At 38.7% G+C, this 26,248-nt stretch overlaps 1 protein-coding gene across 11 annotated transcripts in view; it reads left to right on the top strand.

The window, feature by feature from the left end:
- The window catches only part of ptprsa (protein tyrosine phosphatase receptor type Sa), a 217,252-nt gene that overhangs the window by 108,194 nt on the left and 82,810 nt on the right, over positions 1 to 26,248 (top strand). For all 11 annotated transcript variants that reach the window (XM_072389314.1, XM_072389304.1, XM_072389308.1 and 8 more), the window contains 3 exons: positions 4,530 to 4,675; positions 6,806 to 6,947; positions 23,992 to 24,180. In XM_072389314.1, coding sequence (XP_072245415.1) covers positions 4,530 to 4,675; positions 6,806 to 6,947; positions 23,992 to 24,180 — 477 coding nt within the window. The remainder of the gene's footprint in view (positions 1 to 4,529; positions 4,676 to 6,805; positions 6,948 to 23,991; positions 24,181 to 26,248) is intronic.

Here is a 26,248-nt window from a genome sequence, read left to right on the forward strand (position 1 = left end):
GTTTGCTGTTTTCTTCAGCAGCATTTGGAAGCCTTTCAGATAATTTTGTGACAGAAAATCAGAACACTCGAAATATTGGTTTTCTTTTTGAAGTCTCAGAGTGGTCTTCCACTGCCATTATTAATAGACGCACTGCTGCAGCTATTTAAAGCACTCAGAATGACTGTGAATAAGATTAACTTGTGATAATAAGAAAACACAGAATTAATACTAGAAAAAAAAACTATCACACTGGGCAAGCTCTATTAAACTGTCTGTCTTTGTTTTATGGTAAATTACGTGGCCCTCTTTTCCAAGTTTACCTTATATCCTGTTTACATTGCCATAAATATGTGTGTTTGATAGATCTGAAAAAATGTCAGGTGCACACATTCTCACCTGAATTCTCAATTTCTTCCTTTATGAATACCAGTTTGTATTGAGTAAAGTGCATCGTGAAAACAACTATGGTGTGTCATGTAGGTAAGCTCAGAAAGGGGTTTTATGTTAATCTGAAACATAATGTATCATAAACCTAATCAAGTAGTTTTGTTACTGTATGTAAACCTAACCAAAAAGGCAGGACACATTATGAGATAACCTATCTTTTTATTCTATGGGCTGGTCTGTGCAATCACTCATCACTGTAAAATATTTTAAACATTTGAAAACCTGATGCCAATCAACTTTTTCTAACCCACAATTAACAGTCTCGTGGAAAGGTAAAAATTTCAGAGAGAAAGAGCAGCTTAAAGTCAGCAGTAAGTGGCAACAGAAGCCCAGAGGCACATAGCTAAGGGAAATTAAAGGGGGGGAGAGGTTAATTATGCTCATCAGGGTTTATGCAATCACCCACCACATACCTCTGTTGTAAATACACTTAAATAGAGATTTGCAGACCCACAGCCAGTGGAAGGGGTCCTTGAATGTCAACACATTCACTCACTCACTCACATACACACAGGCACATGTCATATTTTCTTTTTCTTTATCGCATTAAGCACACCTAAAAGGTCAGCAGTGACTGGATTTTAATGCTGATGACGTTCAGAGAACATCAAATGTCTGGAGAGTCCACAAAAACATTAACATAAAAGAATAAGTGTATGAACGACGGAACAGATTTTTTTTAACTGCTTCTGTAAGATAGTAGTATTTTATTGAGTGTTTCAGTAATGCCTATGAAACCTTACTTTTGGATGCCTCTCTGTGTTAATGGGGACACACAGCAGTATCATTGAATATGTCAGTTGTGAAATTTTGCAGGGTGCCACAATGAGTGCATTTCCTCTGTAAGCGACGGATATACACACAAGCACATGATTTAGAATGGCTTTCTATTTTCTACTTTTAGAAGGATTCAGAATTTTATTTGAAAAATATGAGGTTTTGTTCACCAGTCAACTCAATTAGGCAGTAGGGTTCATTTCACTCTTAAAAACCATGCTATCTTAAACCATAGTATCTTAAGAGTGCATGTCATAAATGTCTGCTGCATATTCTTAAATACAAAGTACAGGATGCACAGCAAATGCTGGTTAATTTTGGGAAGCAACTGCAAAAAGTAAAAGTTATAAAAACTTTCTTTTTTGGTGAAATGCTGAGCACTTTCTGTCCCCTGCTCTTTCTCACATCAATTTCATATTTTCTGGACATCCTGTCACCTTTTCCACTCTCCTATTCCAGCATTCTCTTCACCACTGACCTTTCCTCCTCTTTCTATACTTCTCCTTCTGTCATTCCCGACTATGCCATTTTCTTTCATTTCCATTTTCCTCCTAGCTGCCTATTTTGTTTTTCATTGAAACTTACTTCTGGTAATGTAAAAAAAATAAAAATAAAAAAAAGCTATGTACAGTGCATGATGTGAAAATCTGGAATCTGTCATGATTTAAATTCAGACAGACAGGCAGGCATTCATATTTATTGTACGTCTTTCTCATTCTATGAGACAAGAAAGAGGAGGTAAACGCGACTGGGTGGAAATGTCAAATGGTCCACGGAAAACTAATCAAAGAATGCTGGCCTTCAGTCGAACCACTGCCACGGGCCTGCTCTGTGTAAAAAGCCCCTCTGTCTCAACAGAGGGCACATTGTAAAGGGAGGTCAAATGCAGAGGAGATGTGTTGTGTAAAGCTATGCTGTGTAGTTTCAGAATAGAAATTGAAAGTGTAAAATGCCAGAAGGGATCATTGTATGCACCAGACAAATGAAGTTGGCCCCTTTCTTCAGAACAGAGAATGACTGAGGTGCTCCTATCATACCCCAACCTTTACAGTATTCTGGATATATACTTCTGTGAAAGATACAGCAAAAAGTCATTTAAACTTTTATTTTATACATTTTTTTATTATATTTTTTCCTCTTTTATAGATGGACGGATATAGATTACATTTTGATTAACACTGGCGCTGATAGTGTGATAGAGGGATGGATCATGTGTAAAGCTATGTTACAGAAATAGATTGAGAAAGTTGAATATCTGATACATTTGAATATCTGAGGTGAGTGCCAGACACACAAAACTACAATGAGTTTGTCAGTTGACATGGATACTGTAACAGCTTGGTCTCATTGCATTATTTTAATGTAGATTTTTTTAGTGTTGAATAATATTTCAACGTATGCCATAATCAATTCCATCCATCAGAAGTCATGGGATCAATAGTTCCCACAATAAAGTGACTGTCAGGCATATATATGGGTCTTTGATAGTTCTTATAAAGTTTAAAGTTTAATATCTGCTCTTTGGCTGATTTATCAAGCTTAGTGTGGTGTGGGTCAGTGTCCAGTCCTCACAGCCTTACAGGATGTTGTGCTATCAAATAGCAATTCAAATGGTCTAACTTCAAGGATTTTTCTATATGCCCCGCCGTTATAGATTATCTAGACAGCGGGGCAGCCAATAACTGATGCATAATGCCGATATCATGTTGTTATTTTTGTGTTTGTATTTCTTTTTTTCTCCTGTTGATAGTGTGCAACAATTTGATATTAATAAATTGGACAAAAAATACAGAAAACTTCCTTCAGTCTGCAGTGCATGATTTCTTTATTTTTACATCAAGTTCATCACTGAATAGAAGTCCACGGGAAATTAAAAAATGTCGTTCCGCAGCACCGACATGGCTTCTTCAACTGCAGATTTCTTTTATTAGCCTTTTTTTTTTTTAACAACACCATCATTTTTTTCTCAGTTAGTATTAAAGTCTTATAAAGCAATTACAAATTTTAGCATGAGGGGGTGTTCGTAGTGGGAGAAACATTGCTGTCACTGCTCCTGTTGTGAATGATGTGGCAGAGCAGACAAAAATCAGTCTTTGATACAATTAATTTCTCATGAACAGGTGAGCTGCATGCTTGTCATAAGAAAATGAATGTACTGTGGGTAGCATAACCAGCTCGTATGCTTGTCTACTTCAACAATCTTGCATTTGCTGGCATCTAAGCTGGTAGAATAAAGGTAAATAATTGTTATCACCGGCACTCTTTTGGCGGGATAAGACACATTTTGTGTTTGTTCATTTTTCTGGAGAACCCATATTCTGCTTGGGAACTAATAATTCAGTTGGCTTGTGAAGTTGTGAAATCGGTTTCTTAGGCTTAATCAGCCATCAGTTAGTTAGCTTGTGCATCACATTGTAATTGTAATTTGCATCAGAAACATTTAGGTTGACATTTCGGGTTAGTGAGTTGAACTTTCCATGTAGTGGTTCTGCTTTCTTGAGGCAGTACACTCATACTTCTGCTTCCCTTTGCCTTGTCTCACACCATTTCTCTTTGCCTCATTCTCCCACTCCACGTCTCCCTTCACCCGATAATTAATGCTGGAACTCTCCTTCATATGTGTTTAGCAGTGCCTGGAGACTTGGGTCGGGCCATGGTCCCTTAATTATTAATTTGATGTTCTGCACTGGCCGTTTGATCATCCCCATATATCTGTATGATTCAGATTTAACGAGTTCCCCAGGAGACTCTGTTTTTACTCTTTTTCTCTCTCTCTCTCTCTCTTTGTTTGTAATCATAAACCTACTGCAGCTCAGGCACGAGTGAAACTTTTGATGGACTGTTTAACTGAAGGGTTTTAGTTGTAGAAACCTGTACAGTTTGTGTATTTTTAGTATGTGTGGTCCAGCTAGTGACTGTCAAATTAAAATGAAAACTCACTTTTACTGGCTCATCTTCTTAAAGACCTTTCCTGAAGCGTTTTCCTCTGCACTGATAGTATACTCGGATCCCTATGGAGTGATGTCTTTAAGCTTCTTATCATCAGCATCTTGGCAAAGCATTAGCATAAAAATTTACAACATTGCAGAGCACTTATAGAGCATTGATACAACTGTTAGGTGCAAAGTGAGAATAATACAGACTGAGATAAGAACTGTGTGTCTGTGTGGATGCATGCACACACACTCAGTTGGCATTTGGAAGTGTGTCCTCTCAGAAATGTAATTAAAGGAACTGAGTTAGCACCACTGGTGCAACGTTTGTCTCATGGCCTGGACTAATGTGTCTGTTTTTCTCCCACTCTCTATTTTATTGCTCCTCAGCACCGCCAAGGTTCACTAAAGTTCCTGTCGACCAGATTGGCGTGTCAGGAGGCGTGGTCTCCTTCGTCTGCCAGGCAACTGGTGACCCCAAGCCAAGGGTTAGTTGGAACAAGAAGGGGAAGAAAGTTAATTCACAACGTATAGAGGTGAGTAAAGCCTGCCACTCTCTGCTGCTGTAAACAGGTGTGGTGACTTAAAAGTTAAATTCATGTTATCGTCATCTCATACAACACTAGATTATAAAATCACAAATGTCAATTTTTCTCACACAGGTCTTGAAAATGCAAAGTTTTTTAATGGTGGCTCAAAATCCTTTAATTCTACTTGTTTGAAGATTCAAATGCTTTTGTAAAAGTTAACTTAAAAAGATCAATTCTAGTGATGATTTTATGATCTTAAGTTGCTATTAAGGTGTAGCGTGCAGTTTAATGAAGGAAGTTAGAGAAAGGATAAGTCTCAAATGATATTGTTGCCCAAATGACAAACTTTTCAACTTTTTTTTTAACTTATATTCTTTCCAGTGTTTCTTCAGTAACATATTAACACTACAAGCAGCCAAAACCTTTCACAACCTTATCGAAAAGGGTAAATTCATTAGCTCTCCCAACACATTTTTCACAAATTGATGTGGATAACAGCCACCAAACTTTTCGCCAACTGACTTATCTGACTTTAAAACAATTTACAATTCCACTGTTAGCTACAGCTGCCCACTAATGAAATGCAGAACCCCCCTATTCCTCTGTCCTTTTTGCACTTGAGTGACTCTGCTGTTGTCACATTTTTTCCAGTGCTGTTTTTTTACCCTTCATCCAGCCCCGTCTATGTGATTGTGTCTGTTCGTTATTCATGATGTTTGTTGTTCACTTCTCGGCAGGCATCCCAGATGGCATCTCTAAAAGTCTTGATTGATGCTCAGTGTCTCTTAATTAAAAAGTTGCTTTCGTTAACAGTGACGGCAGTGACGGTGGAGATACACACATACACTTGTACACTCTGCAGCACGAAGACAACGATGGGGGAGGGCTCTGAAAAGCAAAAATAATGACAACAACATCAATTGGGGGAGCTCAGCATCCCCAACGAGGAAAAAATAAAAAGACAAGTTCTATTTGTGCATTCTCCTCTTCTGCATGCTAAGTGGGGAAAACAAAGCCAAGGGCGTGAAAGAGCCCACTAGATCGGACACTTCTCTTCTCCCGTTTAGCATGAAATAAAGAAAAAAGTTAAAGGTTTTTTTGAAGTGCTAGTTCTTTTTTTTTTTCTTCTTTTTTTTATGTGTTCTACCCTCTAGACAGCTGCTTTGATATTGATCATGATGCCATGCTCTGCAGTGTTTTTAGCCTAATTAGCAGCTCAGCCCTGAGATATGCAGCAGTGGAACAGCAGGGTTGTTGAAGACTTCTACTTGTGTCTCAAAGTCATGCTTTGCTCAAAGATCGCAGCAGCGAGTGCTTCATTGAGATGGTGTAAGCTTCCCTGGGGAACAACAGATACTCACTTACGGTGAGACTGACAGTCTGACCAGCTTTGTTTACCCATTCATCCAAAATTAGAGCAAAGAAATAGGCTTTGAAAAATACTGTTTTTATTTAAAAACAATGGGCAGTTAGTTCAGAAATGCCGATGGTTTAAGTTATTGTGTTTTAGCCATGGTGAGCATACTGCTGGAGGATAAATAGCTGTTGATTTATTGGTGTTCAGAGAGATCAAACACGGGTGGGCAAATGCGGGCTGGTTGCCAGTTTCTGTGAGTATGATGTCAAAACTGTGACTCATTCAAACAAATGATACAGTATTACTGATTTAAACATAAAGAGTGTTATTGGTTATACAGCTGCTTTGAGATAGCCTTTCATTCTATCTCATAGCATAAGTCAGTATTCTCAATGAGTGTGTGTCCTCTGATTTGTATCAAAGTGGCTTTTTCAACAAGGCTCAAAACAAGAGGCTTCACAGAGTATAAAGGGCATGATTAGAGATAAAAAGGAAATGAAACCATGTAACTTTTTTTCTTTCTTGTTTTAAATGTCAGGTTAGAAATGAGAGAATCGTGGCAACCTGTCCAGCCACTGATATCTTGTTGGAACAGAAAATGTTTGTGAACTACATGAACAAGGGAGTACAAACATTTCCAAGTTCATTCTCATCTCTCAGAAAACGTAGTTGACTTTGGGGCTTCACTTTATTTACACTTGGCTTTTACGTATAGAATTCTTAAGTAATTTGATTGAAAACCCAAATGTGTCTAACCTCCCTCTGTTTTCCCTTCACAGACCATTGAATTTGATGAGGGTGCTGGTGCTGTACTAAGAATCCAGCCTCTCCGAGCCCCACGTGATGAGAACATCTACGAATGTGTAGCTGAGAACAGCGAGGCCGATATTACTGTCACCGCGAAGCTGTCCATCATCCGAGGTGAATCTTACATAATACTCACTTATGTACTTCACGAATAGTTAATAAACGGGTTAAGAGAAGTATCTGAATATGATTCTGACATTTGTAGCTGAGGAATAAATGAGAAATGAGTCATAAGAGGGGACAAAACGAACATCCAAGAGCTTTTTTTTCTGTAATTGCCAGTGAGTGAGGCCCTTTTGCTTAGAGTTTCTGTACGTAATGCTCTTCCCTTTTCTTGAAAGTAGCTTATACTCCTACAATGGGTTCTACGATTAATTATAAAGTTGTGCTTCTACATCAAACTGCAACAATTCATCCAAGTTTTGATTTATGACAAACATAATTTGTCTGATTTATTCATGCTAGACACATTGAGAAATATATTGAAAAGGCCTATCTATCATCTGAAAAGCTTTCACGTCCTGAGGACTTAAGAAATGTTCAAATTAATCAGCCAGAGGAGCCATTTTGATATTCATACTTGTGAAAATGTAGAATATTGTTTGTCAAGGTGCTTATCGCAGCCTATCCCAGACGTGTTTACAGAAGGACAGTGTGAAGGCTGTTAATTACACATTACACTGATGGCACTAATCAACTGTCATTCATGTAATGGCTGAACCACTGGTTGACAAGCCATAGTGTCCCTGAATGAAATAAATTGATTGACCATCCAAAGACAGTCGGACACAGCAGCTGACAGATGTGCCTGGGGATGTTCACACAAACATACGCACACAGACAAGAAGTGTGAAGTGACTAAGTAGCATTCAGATGAGTAGTAGATCAGGAGTTTATAAGAGTGCTGTTCATAGCACATTATTTGGTTTGCTCAAGCTCAGAGGTCACTGAGGACGGTATCATGGGCAAACAGACATGCGGTCACACACTCACTCACACTTTCTGTTCCCTCATTCTACCTTTTTTCTGCCTTGCATACAAAAGCACAACCACTGTGTCGTTTTTCTTCCATTCTGTTCTCTCCTACTGCCATCTGCCATGTTCCCAGGGCTGGATGAAGCTGGCTGGAAGCGCACAAGCTAGGCCTTCCTGGCGTTCAGATCCACAGGCAGTATTTGTTTGGTGGGAGCGTTGGACCAGAGAGTGGAAGCCTGGCCCAACATCCTGGCTTAGTTATTGTTAAAAACATCCCAGAGTTCTTTGACTGGGGTGTGAGTGCCTCAGGTGTGGCGCTGCTGTAAATAATTGTTTGATTACTCAATCAAACGGGTCAAAGTTAAGTGGAAACTATGTTGAATTGTTAAAGTTTTTCATGAAATCGTACTGAACTGAGCTTCCCAAAATTAGATCAACTCAACCAAATAATTCAGTTGTGATTCAAATTATATGTTCACCGTCTACTAGACTTAAATAGCCTTTGGGGCACCATGCACGCTCCAAACTTACATCTTTTGGCACTGTTTTGTGAAAATGGTAAAGCCTAAGTATATATTATTACCGTCAAATTCGCAATGAAGCTTTCTTTTGTCAGACGGCTGAATGCATCAGAAACTGTGATTGAAAATCAGCCCACTGAGACAACTCAGCTCACTGTTGTGTAAAACATTGGCCAATTGTTGTTCAAAAAATATCCTGAATTTACAGCTGCAGCAGTCTCTGACAAAATCACCATGCAGTTAACAGTGAATTTGGCTACACTTATGTGCATGTACAATGATCTCCCACAGAAGAAGTAAGAAGCCGTGGAATGTCATGAAAGTTTTTTTCAGTCCACAATGTCACGCTGTCAGACAAACTTGTAATGGTAGTTTAACTCAACTATGCATGCAACTATACCATTTACAGAATAGCAAGTGAGCTTGAATCCAAAACACCTTGTAGGAAATTGTTATTTTTATTTATATTGTATTACAGGACTGGGTAGGAACTAGACTTGCAGCCTTCATCGTTAATTTAATGTCATAACTGCATTATCTTTAGGACTATTTACTTTTGCACTTTAAATTTGAAACAAAAGAAAGGACATATACCATTTAAAGAAAAATATATGTGAGCCATGGTTTTGTTCCTTAAAATAATGAGGTGTGACAAGAGCAGAAATCTACCAGAGATACAGTAGATGGTTTGCTAAAACCTGGGTTGACCTGTTTATTTAAGCTTTCCAGGGAGCTGTTGAAGCATGAAGCTTGAATAGTAAAACACATTTTAAGTGGTCAAATATGGTCTGGTTAGTATGTTCATAGTACAGTCAAATTAATTAATAGATGGCAGTGAAAAACTAGTCTGGAAAGTCCTTCACAAAGAAAGAGTAGACCAGCAAATTAACTGAACAACAGGGAACAATCACACAACATTGTAAATTACAAGCTCAGGCATGTGCATGGCACTTGTTTCAGAAAGGGCATTGAACAAATCCAGAGGAGTCTCCATGTGCAAAAAATAAATGAATAGCTATTGGATTCAGCTCAGGCTTCCTTTAGCCTCAGAGGAGAAAAGCTACTCTCATGTCCAGGCAAGATCCCAGTACTGAAGGAATGGGAGGGTGATGATTGGGGTGAATTTGAAATCTAAGCATTTGAGGAGGAGAGCAGAATGTTGTCGGTTTTCTATGTTCAATCAACCACTCGATATTAGGAAGGAGACAGGAAAAGAAAAACTATGAGTGGCAAAATATGTAGTGTCAGTCAAGAAAACAAAGAAACGTGTATGAATGAAGGGAGATGAAAGTCAAAAACAGCGAATGCGGGGGAGAATGCAGCAGAGATTGATGTGTAGCAAACCACAGGAACAAACTGGAAAAAGTGAAAAATGTTGGCAGAAGATAAACGGAGACAACAGGAGGTGATGCAGTTGATTGGCAATGTATAACAGGTGAGGAGGACAATAGCTGAACATGGGCTCTTGGAACATGACAAAGGATTATGGGATATGGGACAAGGCACAAGGGACACATTTCCAGTAAACAGAGGGGATGTGGTCTGGGATTTAGAGAGGCAGAAAATGGGTCGACATGATGGGTAACTTGGCCAGAAAGCCATGGGACACACAAATGAGAAAATGCGGCTACATGCACACAGACATCCACATACATAACACATTTGTTTGAACAAACTTGAATGACATTTACTCAGAATAACCGTATATTTCAGTGTTTATGCGTGTAGTCTTCATCGAAAGGTGCGTCCATGCCTTTGAGTATGGACAATATGCATAGTCAGATCAGTGCATGCACACACATACCAGTTCAGTATATCTTTTTCTGTCCTAGTGAGAATTCATCAACCATCACAGCATGTGAGATCTGTTTGCAGTTTGAAATTAAATCAATAACAGCACATTGCTCACCACACACACACAAACACATACCGAAATGATACACATACACTTTACAGCTACGTACTTGCACATAACCACACCCAACTTACATAAATGAAAAATGTACACATATTAGAACATCGAAAAATTTGCAAAAACATTTATTTATCCAAAAAGGACACATTTCAACTTAAAGCTATATCACGTGGTGTCATTTTTTCCCCAAACTGTACTGTAACAATGGCAAATCCTCACTTTCTCATCTGTTGTTTCTTCTGTTTGGGTGTGTTGATGGCAATGGCAGGGTGCATTAAAAACCGACTGTGACACCTCCTTGGTTGTTACTTCACTACTACAGCTGAATACATAAAACTGGGGCCATCTGGCTTCACTGAGACTTTCACACAGTCCTCTGGGAGTCCTTGAAGGGGGACCGACGAGCACACGAAGCACACTCCTGAGATGTGACACATCTTGAAGCTTGTTTTTCTTTTCTTTTTTTTTTGTCACAGTAACATTACTTTCTGGTTTTTGGATTTTTTTTTCTCTTTACTGTATCATATGGAAGGCAAAGTTGCAACTGGGATTCTGTCAGCTATGGGGTTATCCTCCTTTGAGTGCTTGTCCTTTAGCCTGCTGCAGTCTTTTCCCCAATGATTACAGTTGCATGGACTCTGCCTGAGGAATTCCAAGGACTGATTAGATTTGGTCTCAAGTTCAGTTCTATTTCTTAATGTTGAAAAAGTTTTAAAAACGCTCTCCTTGTGTTCACAGTAGCCTTTCATAGATTACAGTCAGATGGAGCAGCTCCTGAGGCAGAAATAATCAAGTTTGTTAAGTTAAGCCTTAGTGTTGAAGCCACTGAACTCTCTGCTCTGTCGTGCTTGAACCAGAGTGCCCCAGAAACTGTGTAACACACTCAGACACACACACACACACGTGCACACACACTCACACACACACAGAGTTAAGTTCACATCCTCCTTATTTTTTTTTTGCCACTCCCAGCCAGGTGGAAGCAGTCAGACTTATCGCTCTCTGTCTCATCATTTTCTTACCTTATCCAAAACATTTCCAAAACTAGTTTTCATCCACTGACTCATTAAGACTCATTAGACTTATTTAGTTCATAAGTTTGTTTTTCTCTTAGTTTCACCTCTAACCCCTCATAGCAGAAACGGTTGTTGATGGATTTAGGTCATGTACTGTTTCATTTGCTGATTGTGAATAGAGTGAAAACTCAAACCATTTGCCACAAACTAGCAGCGTACTGGCCAGGCTCAGCAGGCACCCGTCATTACCTGGAGACAAGTTTGGCACGATGGCCTCCTGTTTGATCAGGCTGTCTGCAATTTGGCCACTTTCATGACAGAGCAAGTTATGGTGAATTTTAATTAGATTCTGTATCCTGAGCGATTTACGGTCAAGCTCTGTTGGGGCAGAAAAACAGTGAAATGACAGCACGCATGTTATGAACTGTTCACTTCCTCATACCGCGTGCTATACTTTTTTTTTTTTAAGTTAAATTTTTTCCGTTTATCTGTTTGCGACATAGTATGATTTCAGTTTCTTTTTCTTCAGGTTTTAAATCTCGTAGTCCTGGCTACAACAGAGGGGAAGTTACACTCAGGAAAAGAGGGATGATGAGAATGAAAACAGAACATTTATCTTCTTTGCTATTCACATTTTCAGTTTCCCCTCAAAAAGTACCATCATGAGCACATCATGTGTGTTTGTGGTACTTTGTGTTCATGTTCCAACACGATATTACTTTCTGTGTGTTCTCCTTGACTTTATTTATAGTCCTCTGGGTTTTCGTGACCTACTGAAACTCCCTTTTTACATCTCCTCACATTTAAATATATGGTAAAAAGAAAAAAAAAACATACTTTTCCCAGATGCTACTGTTTATTTGTTGTTGTTCTTTTTTTTACATCTAATTTTTGGGATTGATTTGTTTGCAGTCCGTTTCTCCTCTTTCTTTTGTTTTTGTAGCACACATGCAGCGGTGTGTTGGTGTTGCAGGGTTGAATTCTTATTATTTTTTTATTTTAGAGTACAGAGTGAGTCTAGGGCACAGACTGGATGAAAAATTGATAAAAAGCATAGTGAAAAAAAAAGAACAAGTTGTTTGTGTAAGAGAGAGAGAGAGAGAGCGGTAGAGTATCTTTCTTGAAGTGTGTGCATGGCATATTGTCAGCGTTTATCGTCAGACAAAGTTTATGGTTTGTGGAGTATTTATGTATGATATGTGTGTGTGCAGCAGAAGAAGGGAGAAAAAGAAAGAGGAAAAAAAGGAGAGCCATCAGGCAGGTAGTGGCCACCCAGTAAAGAGACAGTGAAAATGAAATTTGGCAGTGACAGCAACAGATTTTTCTGCTCATTCTCTTCCTTTCTGTCCGCCTCTGAAATGACCTTTGCCCCCTTTGACTAGTCTCTGACATCTTTTGCTGGAAAGACAAAAAATATAGAGGAAAGTGCCAGATCGGTGAGAAGAAAAACAACAGAAAAATCTGTATCTCGTTGTAGTAAAAATTGACTTGTCAGATTAAGTGTTCAAGGGAAGATGCTTGTAGTCATAAAGCAGAAAACCACACTAAGTTTCCACACTACATATCTTTTTTTCACTTTTGACATGCATTTCTGCAGGCATACTCTGCATGGTTTAATTGTTCAGCTACCAGCCAAGACAGGATGAAAAGGTTAACAAAATTACAAGTTCATGGTTGACTGAAACTGAGTGAAAACGAATAAGAAATGACTGTCTTAGCAGAGCTAAGACCCTGACATTCCTCATATTTTACAGTAAGTGCAAACAGAGCTAGTCACTATGTTTGCCAACTGCATTATCTCTACCTTGTCCCTGACAAACAAGTCAATTCTCATTCCCAAGCAGCACCCATCGCCTCCATCCGTAAATAATACATTATTTTAGCGCTGTTAAGATTTAAACTCATTGAAGGTTACCTCCTCACAGTCAGTCCATTTTAACATGTGGCTCATGCCTTCAGCAAGTCAGCGAAAACACTTTTACTTTTTGCAGTTATTTTTGGCTCTTTTTTTTTTACGAGGATTGCATGCAGAGTTAATTTATTGTTTTTCTCAGTGATTGTGGTTTTGAGGTTCTATTGTGCTGAGCCGGGGCTCTTTTTTCTGTTATTGGTTTGTAGTGGAGGGCAGGCAAGGCCAAAAAAAAACAGATCAATAGATGGATGTTGACCACATGGATGGCCCTGATGCCCCTGATCTCTTATTGGAAGCTCAAGAAGTTTTGTGTTGTTTCCTCAAAATATCCCCTTTGCTGTTCTTCAGTGACTCCAGCACTCTTTCCACTCTTTGAAGCTATATCTCTGCACACCTTTCACCTTTCTCTCCCAATGCACCACTTTCCACCCTCATTCTGGCGTTTCTCTGCCTGCCAGCCTACTATTAGTCTCCCATCTCTCTCTTCTATTAGAAAAAAAAAAAGTTCCCTCCAGAGGAAATTCACTCAGATGAGAGTTTATGGCCACTGAATCCTTTGATCCCTTGAACTTGCAGTGCTGTAATCAGGTGTGATTGGAGGATGAAGAACGGAGACATTAGCTAAGTGGTAGCAAGAAAGATAAAGGAGAAAGAAGGGGAAAGAGTCACAGAGGTGGTGATGGAGTTGGATAAGTGGACAGAGCTTGCCCCTTGTCAAAGGTGGCCAGCAACTGAACTTTTGCCATCCATTTTATATGATTTCTGCTCAAGTAGAGTGATCCTGACCACTGCAGACATCTCATATTGACTGTGGCCAGTCAAGTTGAGATGATCGTAAGCATGGAGGGTTACTGTCACAATGATTGGTTTATTAATGAATTAAAATAATTAAATTACAAAATACTTTTTTTTTCTCAATTAGATGACAAAGACAGTGTGTTCGAGATGTTTTGAGTATGAACTGTATGCAAATCCTGTCTTTTTTCTTTTTTCTTTTTTTTTAGCAGAGCATATATAGTACTTTACTATTTAAATGACAAGGATGGGATGAGACTTTTTGCTTCATGCCAAATGAGAGTTGGAATCTGGTTCCTGTGGAATCTGTAGGAGTGATGATTTTTGGAGTGGCCCAGCTCATGCATAAAGAGGAGCAAAGGGATGTGGCCTGGACCACCAGCCTCATGCATATACAACAGCCAAAAACCCAGGTGACTGAATTCATACAACACAGGGGTTGTGCTGTGGACACTGCAGGACTGACAGTTGATGAGACTTTAAAGTGTGGTGTGCCTCACAAGTGCCAAACCTGTGCTTCTTGTGTTAAAGGTTGGATGGAAAGCTTAAAAGCATGATTATTAGTATTTCCTCTTTGGCATAAGGATTCACATCCTCAGTTAAGACTGAGTGGAAGAAAGGGAAGACTTAAGAGGCCTGATATATGTTATACACCTCAAATAAGGTAGATGACACACTGTGTAATCAAGAGAAATATTCAAGTCCTGTAAAACCTGAGCCTTATATCACATGAATACATGCAAATCTTCTAGAGATGTTAGGGATACTTATCAAAAGATAGAGAATATGATTGAATAAAATGTCAGTTTGAGAGAGAGGTTAGGTTGAGATACTACCCAGGACTTGTTCATGATTATAAAGCTTGTGCTCTGGAGAGCAGCCAGGATGCTATTGGATTTAATAGCAGCTGTTCATAAAAAAAGAAAATGCAGTGTACTTTCGCCCAAAAAGGTTAACAGTGCATTCAGCCCTTCATGTTCTAACTTCTAGTCCTCATCTTCTGCCCACAAACCTGCATGAACTGGTTTTCAAATTATTTCAAATAGTATTTGAATTAAATGAATGGAGTCCAGTTTAATCGTGTCATAGTTGTCACTGGGTCATTTCTTCTCAAGGAAAACTTAATTTGTTAAAACTTTTTGCTTTTCCTTTGTAGTACGTTTATTTTACTGGCCACTCACCCATGTATTCTGTCCACTTTTCCTCCTAATAATCCTGCCTCCTACCAAGCCCATCAGCATTCTAGCCACAACCTCTCGATCTTGTCATCTTTTAAGTGACTTATTTTTCCAACAGTCCAACTGTTCTCACCATGGGTGCAGGCCTGCATCCTCTGTGACCCTTGTTGTCACATCTGTTTTTTTTTCCACATCTCAAAGTGACATTAAGCAATTACGAGGTGCTCATCTGACCGGTCCTCTTTTCATTTCAAGCCACTGCATATTCATAATTGTTGCTCTGCTCACTAAAGGTGCCTCCAAACCTGTCATTAGTGGCTTGATTGCACTAATGGTCCACCAAGATAATAACCTTGCCCCTCAGCCCCACCCGTCCACCTTCATCAAGACTTATGCACTCACTGTCGGTGTTAGATTTGAAGTCTCTGTATTTGTTTGGACTAGACTATTTATTTTGGTAGCACAGTGCAGCAGCTCAGCCCTCTCAGTCTGTTGTTGTTTTGGCCTCAAGTTGCTTTGCTAGCTTAGAGAGGCCTTTGCTTCACATGTCAGGGGTTGATTTCTCTGTCACACACAAACCTTGTTCAAAGATGGAACTTGTAACACAGCAGATATCTTTCCTACTGACTGGTTTTCAAATTCATTTTGACTTTTATAACAAAAGACAAAACCGTTCTTGGTTCTACTATTCACCACAACGAAAGTCCTTATGATATGAATGGTGGCATTGTGAAAGTATTGACCTAAGGATAGATTCATATTCTCAGCTGTTTACATAGTTCCTCAACATATTTTGCAAAGGCTTTTTGGTTTCTTTCTTTTTTTATTCCAACATGATTGCTGATCTTATGAAGTATGCTATGTTCCAGTAAGTTGTCAAGGCACCTCCCAAATTTGCTAACTCATCAGTGTCATCATTAATTACGTATGTCACAAAACTGTGCAACCCAGCTACATATTTTGACAGAATCCAAATGACTGTCATTGGTTGAGAAGTTTTGCTCTCATGTAGCTTCTATTTTTGTCACAATGCAGAGGAAAATCCCATGAGAAAACATGTCTTTTGATATCATTATGTCTTTCATACAGTATTAGTGGGCATTTTAGTTATATTTTAGAGGATAAAGCTATAGCTGAATTAGCTTCCCTAAAACTCTAAATTATCTTAACATTCTAAAAAGCAGAATATTTGCCCTATAAAATGCTTGCACAGCTGCAAAACCACCCACATTATGTTGTTAACTGAAGTCGGGTTTCAAGGTGCCCAGTGCGCCTCCTCACACAGTCCTTTTCTCTCATGCATGCACACACTTACAGATACTTATACTTACAGAGACACACACACACTCAGAGCCACCCACCACTAAACTAGACCTGACTGGTTGACGTTTCTCTATGGAGGGGCACTTCCTTTAATGGCCCTGGCTTCATCTCCTGTCTCCCCTGGAGTTCGCCTGTCTTACCCCAGACACCTCAGGATGCTGACAAGAGTGAAAGAGAAGGAAACGGAGAGAACTGTGTGTTTTTTGTTTGCGTTTGAGGCTGTGTTTGATAAACTGTTTCACACTGAGACAGGTAAACAGAATTTTCTTACCTTTTTTTTCTTTTTTTCTTTCCTCCCTATGCTTGCAGGCAGGGCATAGTCTGAGCCGTCCTTTTTACAATTACTCCCCTCTCATGTCTATTCTGTTTCTATCATGGTGGCTCAGCACATCAGGGAAACAGCATGAGTGCATATGAATGGTTACATATACATATATATATTTTTGTATACAGATACGAAATACATTTTTACCCTCTAAGATAGGACCTGGTTTTCCAGCATTTAGGTTGAGATGGAGTGTAGGATTTGGGGCAGTTGGAAGCTTGTAGGGAGGCAGCCTGCGTTTGTTAATTCCAGTTAACCTTATTAACATCCAATCATTTGTGATTTTTTTTATCGTGTTGATGTTACGCTGGTACAATAAATAGTACGCTCCAATAAAATGCCCACCTGGAAGACAAAAAATAAGTTTTTGTGCCCACTGTTATCTCTGAAGTGGCTTTTCTGGGCTTCTTTTCATTTCCGACAGTCTCTGATAGTTTTTTTTTTTGGTTCTCCGATATTTTTTTTTTACAAAACTCATTGGCATATGTTGTCATGGTTGCTGCCAACAGTTCTACTTGTCAGCAGCTGTCATCTTTATTTTTAAGAGAAAAATCTGTAATAATGAATATTCATTTAGCCCAATTATGAGATTAGGCTGATCTCAGTTTTTAGCATGACAATTTATTTGTCTGTGGTTACATCAGCTATTTGATCGTGGCCCTTAAATGAACTGCGTTCCGCTTTGGTGGTGTAGTGGAACATGTAGCAAAACCATCACAGTCAGAACTGTCAGCACAGTAAGTCTGCATGCCAAACTGAATTTTTTCATTCATCTCAGAGCTCAACTCAGCCCCTTTATTACCCCTTTATTATCTACGTCAGCTCCATCATGTAAATGGTCATAAATTAATTATTTAGAGATTATTCCAGCTGACTATCACAGCTGATAAACACCTTTTTCTTTGGTAGAAAAAAAAACTTGACTTTAAATTTGTCCAAAATTCTACTAAAAGAAAAATAAATAAATGCATGCTGGTTTACCCTGCATGGTCTTTAAGCAGCCAACAGAAAACTGACCTAACAGACTAAGTTTAGACTAATAATTTTTTTCTGTATTTTCCTCTGTCAATCTTTCTTTTTCTCATTTCGTCTTTGATTGTTTCTCTTGGGTTGTATTTTTGAAGATGCGTATATAAATGTTTCCCTTGGTGGTTAGATTTGCCAGATGTGGAGAATACCAATAAGACATAGATGTCTCCCTGGGAATAGAGGAAGGGTTAGAGGTTGAGAGCTGGTTGTATAATAACCCTTATTCCACTGAGATATACAGAGAGGGCTATCAGTGCCAAGGCCAGAGACATGTGATTAGATTTCCCCGGTGTTGCTATTCTTCTCTGTCACTGGATCTTTCTGTGCCACTCTCCCCTGTCTTCCTCTCTATATTACTTCAGGAATTCAACAGGAATCTCACTGGTAATAGAATTCAAGGAATGTCACAGAAAGATGCACAGAATTTTCTTTTAACTTCCATTTAGTGTGGTTGGATGATGTATCTTAGGATGCACTATCACCACAGATAGCTTTTGCACATTCTTTTGTATAGCTAGTGGTTTTCAGATGCTTTTCTTTACAGCACAAACAGATGCAGGAGAAAAACCAGCAAAACTATTTTGCAACAGAATGAGTAGCAAATTTAGACTTGAACATACAATAGAAAACATTTACTTGGTTTTGAAATCATACCGAGTCAAAAATGTCATTGTCATTTGGCGTGGAAACCTCGTAAACCCAACCACAATGAGGAAGTACAAGCAAATGCCTTTTGTGGGTTTGTTTCCTTATGTTTTATTGCAAATCCTACAAATTAATCAAACATTGAGTGTTCACACACATACATTTAAGCAAACAGACTTTCAAAAGTACTCCAGAAGTACCTCATCTGTATAATATAACCCCCCCCCCCCCCCTCAGTTTGATGTGAACACTTCTGGCTGTGGGGTAAGCGCAAAGACAATGAACTGCATTTTGGTGAGTCTGAGCAGCTGGGTCTGTCTATTAGTTAAACATCTATTTTCTTCAGAATACTTTTATATGTATAAAAGAGAGTGTGCCATTGGCTTTCTTTATCCTCATTGACTATCTCTATTACCCTCTTTCTCTGTAACATAACATCTTTACTTATATTTGCCTCTTTTATAACTCTGTTGCTCCTCCTTTCCTTCTCTCACTCTGCCTCTGTCCCTCTGCGGTATTAGTGCACAGACTTGCTTAAAGCATGTGTTCTGTCTGCTGCGGCACTGGGTAATCAGTTAACCTGATTAAATTGCTGATGAAATTAAATCATTGCAGTAAGTGAAAATAATAATATGAGTAATGGGTGCGGGATATGGTGTAGCGCATCATGGCACTTTGCTGCAGTCCCAGCCAGTCAGGATTCACCATTTGTTTTAATGCTCTTCTTTCTGGGAAGTCAATGATGTCTCAAAGCAAGTTGTTTGAAGTCACTGACGTTGGAATTACTTGAAAATGAATGAAATATGCAGTATGATAATGTAAAATTTTCTCAAGTGTGATACTGTAGCAATTTGGCCAGAGCAAGCTAGCAGCATGATGAAAGTTTCCAGGAGGATTGTAGATATGTGGGAAGAGAAAGACATGGGAACTGTCTACCACCAGGGTGCTCATTTAGTATAGACTATTTGTGATGCTGTGAAGGTCTTTGATACTGAAGAATACTATCAGTGTACTTTACTTGCTCACTACAGTGGAAATGGTGGAAGAGACCACAAACTTTAGACTTGTTTTACTAATGGTGAATCACTGGAAATGTTATTTGTCAGGAGAGTTAAATGAGTCTAAAGGACGGCTCTTTTAAGAGGGAAATGGTTAGCATGATAGAAAGCAGAATGCAACAGCAGGCGTGAGTTGGCAGATTAACAGCCGGGCAGTGGCTGAGCTAACCAGTGGCTGATTAAAGGCTTTGCACCTGTCACTTGTATAATGATATTAAATGTCAAAGCGAAATTAAAGACAATTATGGTTAATGACTTACTAAACCCTTAAAAAACTTAAAAGCCAAAAGAATAACAAAAATCAAGAGGGTCATGCATAGCCTCTAGGAGGTTTAGCTTTGCAGTCATGTTGATCAAAACAGCTTTTATGTGCAGCAGACATATGTTTTCCTTCAACCTTGCCTTAAGTTAGTGTACTTTACCTTGAATGACTTCAAACCCTGCTCTGATTAACAAGTTGTGATTTTAGGAGCCTTCCAAATCCTTTTGAATATTATCCAAAGTATGATTGACTTGTGCAAAAATGCACATTACTCACTGCTGAGCCAACTTTCAGTATATATTGCCAAGAAAAAGAGAAATAAATGGAAATCTAAATGAAAATACAGTGTAGCTTGTGCAGTTCTTACAGACTTGAAAGTCAATGTGACCACCTTTGTTCTTCAACACAGTCTGAACTCTCTTAGACATGCTTTCTTCTAATCTCTTTTAGTAGTCTTCAGGAATAGTTCTCCAGGCTTCTTGAAGACATTCCAAAGCTCTTCTTTGGATGTTGACTGCCCTTTGGTTTCATTCACTGTGGGGATGATCCCACACTGCTTCGATAATGTTGAGGTCAAGGCTCTGGGGAGGATTCATTGCACCATAAGGGTCTCAGTTCAGTTCTTGTGTCATTTGGCAAACTTCATCATTTTGTCCCTGTTTCCCTTCCTTAAGAATGGCTTTTCGACAGCCACCCTTCCATGGAGACCAATTCTGACAAGGCTTCAGCGAACACTTCATATCTCAAATGAATGTCCAGATGTGTCTCTCAGGTCCTGTGTCAGGTCTTTGTTGGATTTGTTTCAGACCTGCCATTTTTTATTTTGTCCTCTGCTTGTCTAATTTCCAAAATCCCACAAAAATGCCTTCAGCCTGAGAAACTTATGATCAAGACCACTTTTAAAGATTACAAGAAAGTCTGGGTCTTTGGAAGAAAAACATACAGAAATCAGGGGTAGATCAAGACTTTTACACAGTACTGTGTGGAGGATATAAATAAAATAATAAATAAGTAAATTATTAAGATCTGATAAACCTTCTTCTTTTCAGTTTTTTTTTAACTGCTGACAAAGTTCTGCACATTGTAAAGTGGAGAACACCACACTACAAGCTGTGCTGCCCAGATGCCAACCTTCATCAAAAGGCAAAAAATATACAAAAACTGACCAATTAATCAGTGTCAGTGGCATACATTAAAATGACCTTTGAACCCTTGAATAAAAAAGTTGCCGAACAAAACACTGTCATGACTGACTGACTACTATTTTCTCCCAAGTGTCCCAAATTTTAAGTGAAAGTGGTTGATTTTTATTTAGTTAAAACCAGGTATATGATTGTAGTGCTTAACTTGATGCTTTTTTATATTTTCATTATTTGCGCAGTCATAGTGAAAATTAAGTAGGGCTTTGAACATTCATGCCCAAATGGAGGGTTCAACTGTACAATGAATCTCACAGCGCCTTTGTGTGATGAATGTTGACCTGAGGGACAAAGGCTGTTCCCAGCAAATCAGACAAGAAGTAACCAGTTAGTTATTGGCTGTTTCTATTGGAGCTGTGTAGATCTGTCATCACAGAGCGCACAAATCATAGAATTGCAATGCCCGTGCCGTTACAGGGACTGACCCTGTGAGAATATGGATATGATCAGTTCATGTCATTAGTTTCTGTCTTCCCATTCACAGTCAGGCTGGATAACCCTAAAGTAACACTCCCTCAATGAGTGATCTATTTATTTTTGCATGACCGCCTTTATCGACAGAGCCTGCAAGCTTCTTGAGAGAAAGATTGTATCAGACTCTATTCCTAGGGAAACAAGCAGCCTGCATACATGCCATTTATCCAGGAAACGGCTGCTGGTGCTCTATCAGGATAGAGCAGCAGCAACTATAGCATTATCTATCCATGAATCCATCATCCCGGCTTCTAATTTACTATTTTTTTTCCCTGTTTGTTCATCCACTTTAGCCGACTTTTACCCCTTCGTGCAGATTCCCTTTGTTTCTTGAATTGTTTTAAATCTACTTAATCAGTGTAAATTCACGTATCCTGTGTATATATTTTCCAGCTTCATTATTTGCAGGCTGCAGTGTAACGTTTTCATACCACGAAGAGTTATTGTGATGTGATGTACTGATGCACAGTGCATGCCAGACCTACCCTTTGCAGATGTGCTTCTCCAGCTGACAGAACTAGCCAGAGGGATACAAGAATGCGGCACCTTAGATGGTATCTCATACATACTGTAGATCATTGATGACACACAGAGATGAGAGTTTGTGAGAACATATTGTGTAACTTTGCAAAGTGAAATCTAGGTCCCAGCTTCTCTGCGCTTCAGGGGAACTGGTATAAAGAGATTATACAGGGATGGTCATAAATAAATGATCGAGAGGATACAGCTCAAAAACCTAAAACAGAGTAAATGCCTGTACTTTTTGAACCTACTACTGAAATATTCATTGTTCTCTTATGTCAGCCTTAGAGGGAACCTGTCTGAACTTATTTCTGAGACCATCTGATTCTTTCTCCTATCCTTGTCATGTGTCTTTATTTTCTAAGACTCAATATTTCAAAATGTGAACATGACCCGTCTCCACACAGTCGTAGAATGTAATGCATGGACATAAAAAAAAGAATCACACAGTTTTGTTTAATTTGGCTCTTTTTTTATTTAAAAACCAAAAGATTAGAAAACATAGATTTAATTTATTATGTAAGCTTAATGAATCAGCGTTTAAAAAGAAATCATTCGGCAAGAATAGATGATTTTCAGATATTTATAACCCTTATCTCTCATGATATCACACAAGCAACTTTTTGTTAAAGGTCTGCAATTAGATTGCATGTAACATAATGTTCCAAAAATAGAAATAATAATAATAACTCTCTTAATTTAGAGCTTGTGGCATGGTAACAAGACCACTATGATGGCTGCAAAAGAGGACATGAGGTCACTGGCTTACCAAGTGAGCTCTGCCATGCCACTGGCCAGTAGCTCAGTCAGTCAATTCTCTCCTATTTGTGATGTGGCCTTGGGCTTCTGATGAGCATTATAGCTCGGGGTGCTTCCCCCTCCACCCTTGTCATCTGAGAATAAATCATTACTCTGGCTCCAGACGGGGTAGAGTTCAGGCAATTTGACCCATGGGACTAATTGCTCAAAGACAGCAGGGAGGAGAACAGTGACCACAGAGAGCACTACACTGTCATCTCTTAAAAATTAAATTAAGGTTCAATCATGCATGATTATTAGCTGTAGAGAAAGAGCAGTATTTGCGTTCTGGCGTGATGGTTTTTAAATTGGTATAGGAATGATAACGATGTCTAATATACCTAAATCTAACGCAACAATTCTCGCACATTTTTATAAAAATGTATAATATCGGATCTGTTACACCTCTGCTGATATTCAGTCACAGGCCATTTGGATTTAAAGAGAGCATTAACCAAGTAGTGGTTAGATTAGGTCTCACTGAATCCCCATAACATTTTGATTCTAAAGGCATTTTATTACTTCTTATCATTAACATGAGCTGCAGAAATACATGTTGTAAAAGTATTTATGAAAAAACACAAAGGCAAGGCAAGAGATAGGCGATTGTAGACTCCTCTGCAAACCCCTGGGTCAAAGATGGTTTTTCTGCACAATCTTTATCTGGTTTAGAAGAACATTTGAATATGGATTTATAAACCCAGGGCAGAAATGAGCAAGCTGAGGTATCTGAATGCTAAATCTTTAGCACAGACTGGCAAATTGCGTACGCTGCCTGAAAGTATTTGGTTTAAAAGCTTGTTTGAAGCTTGAAATCTTTATTATACGAAAAATGACCTTCATGAAAAGAATACAAGAAAAATTATCTTTGAAATTAGTGCATGTACTGTTAACATTCAGTAAGTTCTTCATTCTGACATTCTATTTTTGATTTACCGCATGCAGGCTTTGGTGACAAAGCTGATTCTTAGGACACATTTTGCCAGTCACTGGATTTTGTTTACTGAGCCATTCCAACCCTGCTATTCAATTATTAAATGTTCACTTTTTCAACTAATTTGCAAGCACAGATTCAGATGTTTATCGATTCCACTTTTCTGAACAACTTGAACCCTGCAAAGTCCCATATCTTGACTGTATCTTTTTCATGTGAAATTCTGTTTTGTCATATCAGCAGACTCACATGCTCTCTTTTCCATTTCTTTTTACAGAGGACCTTCTTCCAGCGGGCTTCCCTAACATCGACATGGGCCCTCAACTCAAAGTGGTGGAACGCACTCGAACAGCCACCATGCTGTGTGCTGCCAGTGGTGACCCTGACCCAGAAATAACCTGGTACAAAGACTTCCTGCCCATAGACCCCAGTGCAAGTAAAGGGCGAATCAAGCAGCTACGCTCAGGTAAGGAAAGCTCAATCCTTATAACCCTGCTTTTGCAACTCAAGAAGGACTTTTCTGATTTTAATGAACACCTATACTATCTAACATGGTTGTTTTGTATTTTGCAGCTCACATGTCAGTATTTCTGAGGATTCCCTTTTGTTTCCTTATTTTCAGATAACTAATATGAGTGAGAATAGGCTAATTCATATCGCCAGTTTGGGATTTGCATAAAAAAAACTAAGTTGACAGGACTGCTGTAGACCAAGTGTCACGAGAATTACTTAATTTGATTAAAGTATACAGTTGGGGTAATTTAAAAATGCATCAATAGAATTTTTTTCTTGTAAATTATTTAGATATAGGATATAGAGTTCATCACACAGTATGAAGTCCAGCTGTTGTCATTGTGCAGTTTGTTTTCACAGAGTGTAACTCTGCAGAATGAGGTCAAATTATATGCAACATCCCGCAAGTGTGTCATGGCTGACAATGAGAACAATGTCCACATTATAATGACAAAACTCAGATGTGGATATGTTGTCTTGTTCCCATTGATTAAAGCCTACTGAGTGGCCCAGTAAAGCAAAGTCTAATTATATAGCTAATTAAGAGCAGGCCCTGAAGTGGCTCTGGGCGATAAGGGTAGATATTTTAGGTCGATGATTTGTCACCATTTGAAAAATCCAATGACTCCCATTTGATTTGTTGCTACAAACGTAAATCAGGGTAGACACCACTAAATAAAGAGTCTGTTCCCATTGAGTTTCTGCCCTAGTTGTGCCCCTCAAGAGCTGTACAGTCAAAAGAATCGATTTGTCATTTCATTATTCAAGCCTTACCAAAGACAGCAAGTTCACAATGATATAAAATCTTTAAATTTTAGACATATTTTTCTTGAAATTGTCGTAGGTTTTGAGGCAAACCTTTTAACTATTAGAATTTCAAGTCAAAACCTTCAGTGTGTGACTATTTGGGATATGTATTGTAGATTTATGTGGTCCCATGCATCTTTAACAACATATCCCGAGGAGCTTTTGGTAAAGGTGGATAACCAGTGCTCCTGACCCAAGTTTGAGGACAAAGAACCTTCAGAGAGGACTTTCTAGGAGAGAGCCTTCACATTATTGTTTTTACTCTAATGTTCATCTCTTGCCCAGACAGCTCTCTCCTGAAAATACAGACCTTTGAACTCATAGGTGGCCGATGTTGTTTAGCATTTTTTAGTTCTGTGATCGCTTGCTACTGTAGCTTTATTTTCAATTAAATTGTTTGGTGCATTAGTGCAGTTGTTGGTGTGATATCAATTTTGATTAGTGAAACACCAAGTAAGGGTGTCATTTGTATTATGAGGAATATAAAAAGAATGGGATTGTCAAACTTTTCCCTTTGGTACTCGTAGACAAACTGTATATAGGATAGGATTCAGGGCATCTTGTTGCACATAGCAGTTGAAGAGTCATGCGTATGTTGTTGTAATACAGTTTCCTCTTATCGATAATTCTATATTGTGGAAGGTGCTTGCACTGTATGAGTGGCACAGTAAGATATGTTTTCATAGATATGCTGTGTACGAATCAGATGGCTGTTATTTAAGTTATGTGATATTTCAATTGCTGGATGATATATCTTCTTTAATGATATTCAGAATTGTTAGATTTGTTGTTAACCGTAATTTGTTGACAATTCACGAATGAAGAACTTGTAAAAACTTTATTTTTAGAACATCAAAACCTAATATTGCAATTTTGGTGTGTATTTCTCAGATGATAGGCTTTTGTTCTCAACCAGTATTTGTAATTTGATCATGTAAAAAGGCCAGTTATTTTCTAAAAACTAACTCAACGGTTTACTTGTTCAACATGGCTTTGCGAGTCTCAAGCTTTGGCGGATGATGGACAAAAAAATGCAGCCGCCTGCCTGTTGTCTAACGTCTGTATCATCTGTCTTTCTCTGTTTCATGATTTCTTCAGCTGTCTTTGTGTTTCCTGTTTTACTGACACAAACTGTTGTTTTGTGGTCTTGCTCTCTCTGAAAGTGTAATGTCTGTGTCTGAAACTCAGATGTGCACATTGCAGTGCACATTGCA

This window comes from Leuresthes tenuis, unplaced genomic scaffold (genome assembly GCF_036924035.1).
Source record: "Leuresthes tenuis unplaced genomic scaffold, fLeuTen1.0.hap1 SCAF_7, whole genome shotgun sequence".
NCBI classification, from domain to species: Eukaryota; Metazoa; Chordata; class Actinopteri; order Atheriniformes; family Atherinopsidae; genus Leuresthes; species Leuresthes tenuis.